The 10,232-nt window shown below is 45.2% G+C and overlaps 1 protein-coding gene across 1 annotated transcript in view; it reads left to right on the top strand.

The window, feature by feature from the left end:
- The window catches only part of LOC138487295 (apolipoprotein A-IV-like), a 7,275-nt gene extending 1,792 nt beyond the window's left edge, over nt 1-5,483 (top strand). The window contains exons 2-3 of the mRNA XM_069613906.1: nt 1,834-1,960; nt 4,574-5,483. Of these exons, the coding sequence (XP_069470007.1) occupies nt 1,834-1,960; nt 4,574-5,483 (1,037 nt within the window). The remainder of the gene's footprint in view (nt 1-1,833; nt 1,961-4,573) is intronic.
- Nucleotides 5,484-10,232: the final 4,749 nt, after the last annotated feature.

Genomic DNA, 10,232 nt, shown 5'->3' with positions numbered 1-10,232 from the left:
TCTTTCCCATTTTAAAATTAGGAAAACTACAAGTCACAGAGTTCTAAGAAAAAGAAAACAGGAAATGATCAAGCTTCAATTTCCAAATTTCGGGGCAAGAAAAAGAAAGATTTACAGAATTCCATTTCTAATGCAAATAGAAACTTCTGGCACAGGGAGTTCCTCGAGGTGGGGCATTCTGGGCCACTGGTGCCGGGGCACTGTCTATTAGAAATTAACACAGATTCGCCGATCATGCTAATTCTATTCAATGCCAGATGGTAAATACTATATTTTGCACCTATTTAGTGTCAATTCACACATTGTGCTGCACATTTAGAAAGTGCAACCTTTTGCACTATTTTGTTTCGAGAGTAAAGTCACTATAAACTGGGTTGCCTGCTTGAGGGCCTTCTCATGTGTGGCAAGGGGACACTTGGGAGCTCTACACTCTGAATTAAGACTTGAGAAGTTGACAGATTCATTCAAACAATACATGAATGCTTCCAGATGTTATAGAGGAGATTAACTGATACATTGAAAATAAGCGAGAACAATGCAGCAAAGGCTGCTGGTGGCACACAGCTGTAGGCACCTGTAGCGTCATTGCATTTAAATGGACCCCCAGTTTGAAGATCAGAACAAGAGGAGGGTTAGCTGAAGAGCACAGCATGGGGCTGCCAGGCACCTAGAAAATGAACAAATGAATGGGAGGGGTGAAAATATTAGCATCTCCCATCACCCCTGCCCACTTGGACTCAGGACCCATTGCCCCATGCTGCCCCATGCTGCCCCATGCTGCCCCTGCATAGGCCAATCCCAGCCACTCTGGTAGAGGGCAGTTCAGGAATAGCGTAGCCGCAGCTCCCTTCAGATGGAGTAATGAATACCTTCCCAGATGCTCCCTGGTGTACTGTGGCAAGGAGCTCTGTGCCGCTGGGGCGCTTACCCTCTGCCCTCCCAGAGTATTGCTTCTGGAGTGATGCATTGGACTTGGAATGTTCGCCATCTTCAACAGGATCTCCGTTGATAGTTTTGCATAATTTGTACTGGTAACCAAAGACAGAGGAGGCTCCCGAGAGGAGTAAATGTTGGTTCAGCCTATAGGCGCCAGCTGTGTAATCTGATCGCCATCTTGGACTTGCTGTCATGGGTTCTCAAAGGTAGCTCCATGAGTCGCAAGCCAGATGTTAAATGCAGCATCTGCACTTCAGACCCTGCAATAGGCTGGGGGCGTCATTACTAATTTGGCTGTGGTGGTAAACCAGCCGGTATTTTATAATACTGATTGTTTTACCACTCCAACAAATTGTAGATTTCAGAAATAAAACCAATCTTTTCCATTTGGAGTAAATGTATTACTTTGTGTGGTGATACTGCATGTGAATGTGTAGTATTTCCCCTATGGTGAATAACTGAAGGGTCAGTGTTACTCAGAATCATGCAGACCCGTCCTGTTACGGCATGCTTTAATGGTAAACGAGTTTGCTGACCATTTCACCAGATTCCCAATGAGGCCTTTAGAATGTTCTCCTCAAATGCAGAACCCGGTTGTCCCGTTGCACCCCCCACAGCACCAGTTTTATTGGGGAATTCCACTGTGCACTCATTTTCCCCAATTAGGGCATCCTGCACGCTGGATCCCATTGGTCCATTTCACTCCATTGCTGCTACAACCCAATCAAAACTAGGTAACTGAATGCTATGTGTAAGAAACACTCTATGTGATGTATACACACACTTTTATGTTACTGAAAAGGGCACCTACAAGCAAGGCGGCTTGATAAAAAAAATATTGTGTATCAATCTTCATTTTGTACATTTATTTTGTTTTTTTCTCAACCGTAACACCAGGGTCGCGAGCAGACGCGAGCACTGACCAGGCCTCAGAAGCCTTCTGGGACTATTTGCATGAGCTGAGCAGCAACGCCAAGGGGACGGTGGAAGAGATTCAGCAATCTGAAATCAGCAACCAGTTAAAGTAAGCACGGTCCAATCGTACAACTCCAACTATCCAGCGTAAAAGCCCCCTGTTAGAAATCCCTCTGTGAGCTCAGCTGTAAGGTTTCCCCTCTGCCAGGTCATTTCCCTAAGCATCCTTTCACCAAGCTCTTGATGGCCTTCCACTAAGCATCATTGTCGGGTATCCTTCCAAAAAGCCACTGTCTTGGAAATTCTTCCACTAATTCTGAATGTTAGACTTCCATCCACCAACCACTACTCCTTGAACTCCCCCTGCCAATCCCAATGGTTAGAAATGTTGCCACAAACTTATTACTAGAAATCCTTCAGAAAGCCCTCATAGTTGACATCCACCAAGTTCATCTGCTTTTAGGCCCCGTTGTTATTAACCCGGTGCTGTAGGGGATAGGAATGCAACCCAATTTACATAGGAAGTCACTGAAGTCCCGAGACCCCAAAGGGTGAAGCCTTCCACCAAGCCCCATTGCTGGAAATCTCTTTCCAGAGACTCATGGTTAGATATGCCCCGGTCAAGCCCTGCTGGGAAACTTCCCCTTTTATTGTATGTCTTTTGCATCTCTGACCCACATCAAATTGCTGGATATCCCACTGCCTCATTGTTCGATATTCCTTTGTCAGACCTCATTTTTAAATATCTCTATCTGAAGTCTCACTGTCAGATCTCCCTATCAGGGCTAAGCAAACCTTTTACAAATTGACTTGTGGGTCCCCATACGTTTCAACTGAAATTCCGGTTGGTTCACTGATTCCAAAGTTTTTCTTACCCCCCTATTCTCCGGAAGTTCATTTCAGAACCATGAGTCTCCATGAGAAGTTCTGAAGTTTTGGGAAAGGTTTTGAGTGGTTTTAGTTGACTAACAATCTAAGAAATTGAATGGGCACCTTTGAAAAAATATAAGGCTGTAGGAAGGAAGAGAAAGGGATGGGGTAAGGAAGGATTTAAGGCGAGGCTGGGGGAGTGAGTGCCAGAGGAAATAGACCAATGTGCATCGACAAAATCTTATCCAAATACTACAGCACATTAACCCCTCTGCAGTAAAATATCTCAGTAGGTTAATGCACCTGCTGCAGCAAACTCTGTGTAATCTGTAGGTCCCAAATTCAAATCAGGGTAGGAATCACTCAGCCATTCATCCTTCTTAAGAAGATAACACAAGTAGAGTTGCAGTTAGTGATTGCGAGATCATCGCTGACCTGCACCTTCTCTTGTCTGGGTCATAGTCGGCCACATGTTGGCTGTGCCTGCTGCCTAGGTCTGCATGTGATCTTCTCTGAAGGCCAGTAACATGAGCACTGCTCTTGTGTGTAACATTAGGATATGGTGAGACATAATTTTCACAGGCCCAATCCTAGTCCAGGTCATCCTGTTAGATATTCCTATGCAATGCCTCGTTAGTTATCTTGGTGCCAAGCCACTTGATAAATACCCCAGTGATGCGCCCCCCTCATGGTTAGTTATCTCGGCTAGAAATCTTTGCAACACATGTGACTGCTAGACATTCCTAATTGTGAAATATCTCATTGCTAAACCTTGTTGCCTTATGTCCCTGTGACAAGTGTTGATTTGAGATACCTCTTTAACAAATCTCATTATTATATCTCTCTCTGCTAAGACACTTCGTTAGATATCTCTCAGTCAGATATTTGTGCCAGCCTGATTAACAGATAGTGCTGTGCCAAGCCTCATTATATGTAGCCCTTTGGCAAAGCCTTAGTAGACATCTCTGCCCAAAGCACCCTTGTGACGTGTCACACCGTAAGGCCCAACATTGACACATCGGCCTCGCAATCATAAGGTAAGATATCACCTGTACAATCTTTAAATATTAAAACTTGTCATGTTCTGACTGGTAGTTACAGGGCCATCTAAAATGCCTCTCATTGCTTTTTACTGGTGTCCAACCTTTGACCCAGGCCTGTCGTCTTTAACATATACTCCCTCTGGGTCCCTGCACATGCTCGGATGAGTGGGGGTAGGCGTAAGACTAATTTCTCTTACTGTGTAATGCAGTTGTGCATTGGGTGTTCGATCTGCCCAGTACCACATTCCAGACTTGGATTTCAGGCCACATTGGTCTCTCATTTTTGGGTCCAATTCAGAGGGCCAGAATGTTCTGTGTGCTCTCAATGGCCAGAATGGCCAGTATTCCCGCCAATCATGTGGCAGAGCACTTCAGGGACCATGTCAGGGCTGCTGTGCATTCATCTTTGCACAGACCCTCTGCTGGCAGAAGTCAGAGCAACATTCTAAAATGTCTGCTTTGCGGTAGAGTGGAATCATGTGGGGTCCGCCAATTCTGCTCTGGGAGTGAAAATGTTGACCCCACCTACCAATTACCTCTCTTTTGGGATATTGAGCTTCTGTGGGACTCTCCGCTCTACTAAATTGCTATTTACTACCTTCCCAATCTTTTAGGGGGCTTGGTTTCAGCCTCTATGGCAGTTCCTCTTCTTTCTTTATCAATTGTTTAATTACATACACAAGGTCTAATAAGGCCATGGATAGGATAGGAAAGAAGGGATTGGGTCAGAGTTCGCAATGTAAAGAATATAATGCAGAATATTTCAGCAGAACTGTGAAAACTGAGCCTGTGTCTCTATTTTTCCATAGCACCATCATTCAAGACAACATCCAAAATGTCAATGTTTATGCCAGAAATTTAAAGAGCCAGATCCTTCCATTCGCCACCCACATTCATGCTCAACTCACTCAAGACTCAGAGAAGCTTAAAGCGCAGATCCACCAGGAGCTGGAGGAGCTCCGCATAAAGCTGTCGCCATACGCCGACGAGGTCCACCAGCAGCTCAACAAGAACATTGAGGAGCTGAAGCTGAAGCTAACACCATATGCTGAGGAACTTCGTACCCGCGTCCAGGAGAATGCAGAGGAGCTTCGTCAGCAGCTCTTCCCATATGCCCAGAAAATTCAAGCCAAACTACAGGAAAATGTGGGCAGTCTCCAAGAGGTCCTCACCCCATATTCAGAGGAGCTTCAGGAGAAATTCAATGAAAAGGTGGGCCAGGTGAAGGAGAACCTGAGCCCGTATGCTGATGAACTCATGGTGAAAATTGACCAGAACGTTGCTGAGCTACGTAAGAGCCTATCTCCTTACACCCAAGGTGTCCAAGATAAACTCAACCATCATCTTGAGCTCATGACTTTCCAGATGAAGAAAAACACGGAGGAGCTGAGGTCCAAGATCTCTGCAAACGTGGAAGACCTGAGGGAGAAACTGACTCCGTACATGGAAGAACTCAGCATGAAACTCAATGACAATACAGAGGACATCCGTCAAAGTTTAGTACCTTACTTGGAAGACCTCAACAAGCTGGTAAACCAGAGGATCGAGGAGTTCAGCCAGGCTGTCTCCCCTTATGGAGAGGACCTCAACCAAATAATCTTTGAAAAAGCAGAGGAGATGGAGCAAAAGCTGGGGCCATACACAGTGGGTATCCAGGATCAACTGGACCTACTTGAGAAGGGCATTCAGGAAACAGTTGACTCATCTATGCCCAACTGAATGTAGACCGGTAGGTCGGTGAACAAGAACAGTGTTACCCTGAACCTGCTTAAACATAATGGACAATATAGCGATAGCACCCTTTGGCTGATTTGAGAGCTATGTATATTAACTGGGGCCCAACAACACCCAACTCAGTTATGGATATTTGTGAATTAAAGATCAACGAGTTTTTGTAGTAAAGATGTGACAGTCAAATGAATAAAACAACAGATGAAAGCACAGGCCTGCTCTGGTTACTGTCTTTTTCGTTCAACCGTTCAAAATGGTTAATCGGGACCAAATGGGCAATGAAACCTAGTCGGTACCCATGTTATATGTGATATGTTATCTTATGTTACGTAATGTCACTTCATCTTATGTTATACTAGTGGTCCACATCCAGAGTGATTCCTGATTCAAACTGTGGAAACAACATTTGCAAATTAGAATGGCTAGGGGATAAAAGGAGGAGCCCATAAATGTATTATGCAGATGTGTTCATGATGATGCACAACCTCCTTTACACTAGACTCAGAGACCCTCATAATAAGGCCGGTGGATCTTTCCCCAGAATGACTGCATGCAGCATTTAAAATGACTGCATTCGATGATGCAGCAAAGCACCTACTCACTCCCTTCAGAATACCCACGAGGTCAAGTGTGCTTAATACCTGCCTGCTCTACCCATCCTCCTATCAACAAGCGCATCAGTGTCAAGCAATGCTTCCCAACCGGGGGCTCTCCTTACAGCGGTGCTGCGCCTGTTTGACCCACCACAAAGAATGCAGGATTTTCATATCGGCACACAGGTAACGGGTACTTCCAACCTGCATCCATCAACACCGCAGGGTGTTCCCACCTGGATTCCCCCTTTCCGACTAACTCCTCCAATATTTCTCTTTTAACAGACCAGTGGGCAGCGAGGTCTCCACCATTGGCAGAAGGGCACCATGTAAGACCACTTATTTTATATGGCCTTATGGCAGGAATGGAATGGATCCAGATTTTTAGAAATACTGCATGTGTGGTGGGCAGCCACATAATTATGAGTAGACCCGCGCCAGGAAGTCTGTCTTGACTAGAAGAGCTCAAAATGAGCTGGAAAAAGACACTTGCTGGCCTCTTGCCTCTCCAAACCCACAACACAAACCTCATACCGAGAGCAATGCCTCCCCACCACCCACAAAACCCATTTCCTGCACCCTGCCTCCCCAAACCCACAACACAAACCTCATACCTGGAGCCATGCCTCCCCCCACCGACACACAACCCACATCTTGCATCCTACCTTCCCAAACCCACAACACAAACCTCATACCTGCAGCCCTGCCTCCCACCACCCACAAAACCCATTTCTTGCACCCTGCCTCCCCAAACCCACAACACAAACCTCATACCTGCAGCCCTGCCTCCCCACCACCCACGAAACCCGTATCTTGCATCCTGCCTCCCCAAACCACCTAACTTATACCTGGTGTCCCAGTCTTTGCAGATGCAGCAGAGTGAGTTAAAGTAGTTTGCCCAGGATCATAGACTAGATCTACAAGGGGTAGCTAGGAATTCAGCCGAGACTGCTCCTTATATACGTGACCACATATCTTCTCAACTCTAGATGAGAGAAATAGGTTTTAATGTATGGGTTTAAAGAGCTCAAATAATAATCTGTTTAATGGAGATGACCTAAAAAAAAATACTTGCCACATTATAATCCAACCTGGCAAATGCATAAATCACTATGTGAATATAAAAAAAGAGTACGACTGTAGCTTTCATTTACCGCATCCTAAATGGAAGACTCCACGTGTAAAAAGTTAAAAGTTAAAATTGTAGCTAAACAGCACTAAAAAACTAAATAAATAAATAGATACATGGAAGACTACAAGTACCAGAATGTAAGGCAATGTCAGCCTAGGCAATCTCCTATGTTATCCTGAATGGGATCTATAACGCACACATGTTTGCCCTACTCAGGGCACCATGGCTCTAGCTGCTGCGTGAGCGGCCATCAGGCGTGTTGCTGTGGCATTGTGTATACAGATAGGTTTTCAGCAATATCCCAAAAAGGCGATCCTCTGCTTCATGAAGAGTGAGCAGCGGGGCCTCCCTGAGAAGCCTGGAAGGGCAGCAACCCCATCTTTGGTGTCTAGCCTTTGGGGTGACACAGAGCGCAGGTGGATGTGAAGATAATATTGGAGCTTTGTTGCCAAGGACTCAGGACCATTTAGGATAATGTAATGGTTTGTTCCATGGATCGTAGACACCGTTTGAATTGTTATACATTTCTCTACCGGGAACAAAGGTAATTGCTTCGGTGATAGTGTGAAGTTAAAACTCTTAGGGAACAGTCCTATTTGGACTCCGAAGTTAAAAGTGCATTTTGCACATTTCATCCCCTTGAGCCTTTCGTGGCAGCCTTAAAAACCAGTCCAAGATGAAAACACAGAAACCAGCTTTTCAAAATGCAAAAACCTATCAAATACAGGGCGTATAACATAATCTGTGCCTTAAAAGCATCTAACACCATTGAAAGGAAGTTCCCAACAATCTGCAGGACTAACTTCCTTATCCAAAAACCTGAGGATAATCGGAGCGGTGAGTAAAGGGCTGCCTCTGGGTTCGGTTCCCTCACTGTGGAGAAGAAAGTTTCAGCTTATGCGGCTCGTCATTATATCCCTGTGCCGCTCTTGATGGCTCATTTGGCGATAGGTGAAATAAGCCACCAGGCTGCCCTTGTTTACTCTTCTTTGGAATAATGTCCAGGCTTTCGTTTTTCCTCCATGCTGCTATAGATCCATTGGGAAATGTGGGTCTACCACCAATGATTGAAGCTTCTCATGGGCCATGGCCAATAGATCCACTCCTTTTGGATTTATGGGGCCCCCTGTTTTCTGGGTTGCAGTTTGTGTCATTCCCTTTGGCCTGGGAGAGTCCAGGGCTATTTTCACAGCAGAGGATTCATGCTCCAGGGCTTAACTGAGGAACACTGGTTGCAGCAGGTTGCTTCTACCACCACCTCTTACAATGCAGATTCTGCTCAGCAATTCCTGATCCATGGTCATAGCCAAACACTTGCATGAACCATATAGCACCTTTCATCACAGTGCTTTACACAATTTAGACCTGGTTAGTTTCCAGTGATGTTCAATGTGTAGCTCACAAGCAACGTGTTGTGTGTGGCACCCTAAAATGTTGCTCATCAGTTGCTTTGGGGCATGGTGTGGAGTCCAAGTAGAAAGAGGCACTGCCTACATGAGACAGCACTAGCAGTGTAGCCTGAGTCAGGACTATGAGAGAAGGCTAGCCAATCAGCCTGCTCTGGCAGACAGACGTGATGTTGTGGAGGCATCAGCAGAGTGGGCTAAGTGTTGGGGAGAAGGTCTGTTTTTGAAGTGCACAAGGTGCCTGGGGGAGCAGCTGAGATGATTCTTAAGGCTGCAGATTAGACAGGCTCTGGGGTGAGGACACTACTGGTGTTGAAATCAGAAATAGCAACAGTCTACTGGTGCCTCCACATTTCTTCGCCCATGTGGGCATGTAATACATATAGGCCCTCATTACAACTGAGGTGCTAAGTGCACCAACTTTACCACCATGGTGTAAACTACGTTTACAACATGGTGGATGGCGGATTTAGCGCCCCATTACAAGGTGAGTGGGGCGGTAAATCCCCATTTCCCATTTTCCCTTCCCCATTCCCATTTTTGCCCCATAGGGCATAATGGGAGTGGGGAAGGCGCTAATTACGGCACCGTAAATTACGGTGCCGTAATTAGCACCAAGGTGCCTTAGCACATGGAACTTAACGCCTGCAAAAAGCAGACGTTAAGGTGGGAATCAGGCGTTGAGGGTTAACGGTGGCGTTAACCCTTAACGCCTGAGTTGTAATGAGGGCCATAGTCCTAGCAAGGCACTGACAGACAGATATTTGTGACAAAGAAATTAGTGCTGCCTGACCATCCCAGTGTGGAGGAAAAGGCAGATACATGTAAATTAATACAGCTAAATAATGTTCTATTTGTACAAACATTTACCTATAAGTGGAAGAAGTACATTGATTTAAGAAAGACTAGGCAACTATCTTCATTACTAGGCCTAATGTATCATAGACTCTTCATTTTATATTACATGCTTGCAGTCATAATGGAGAGATACAAATTTGACAACTAGTTGTTTTTGCTCATGCATAGTATTCTGCTGTCTTAGCGAACTTATTTAGAAATATTCTTACACTGCCAAAACACAACCAGATCTCATAAACAGAAGTTATTTTAAAAGAATGCTGATAGAGGAGTGTGGTATTAATTGCATTAAGGCTACATATCGTTGTTGGTAATATCGTGAAGACAGGAAAAGTGACCTTGATTGTCTAAATGTGCTTGGTGCCTCATAGAGGAATATTGTACCAATTGGAAAGACTGACAATCTCCCTGGTGAGGTCATAGAATCTTCTGTTTATTGCCTTGAAGTCAAAGTAGTGAGAATGTTATAAACTCTGCTGATGCACGTGTACAGGAGGGCGGAGCATCCTCTGACGGGCCCATAGGGCAGAGCTCACCTCTAGTGCCTGTAAAACAAGATAGCTGCACCTTGTTGAGGTTAGGGTGCAGGATTCACTTACTCCGACACACTTCAATAAGGACGACTTAATAGTTTGGCAAAGAGAAGTCCGTTTAATGACAAGTACAAAAAACGGGGAAACAAATGGTAATCATCAATGATGCGATCGCCTGTCTCACTTCAACTCCCAAATTCTTCATTCAGACCGCA

Source organism: Ambystoma mexicanum, chromosome 9 (genome assembly GCF_040938575.1).
Source record: "Ambystoma mexicanum isolate Mex_15411 chromosome 9, UKY_AmexF1_1, whole genome shotgun sequence".
Lineage (NCBI taxonomy): Eukaryota > Metazoa > Chordata > Amphibia > Caudata > Ambystomatidae > Ambystoma > Ambystoma mexicanum.
Note: the sequence above shows the minus strand (reverse complement) of the source record. Positions and strands in the feature narration are given on the sequence as shown.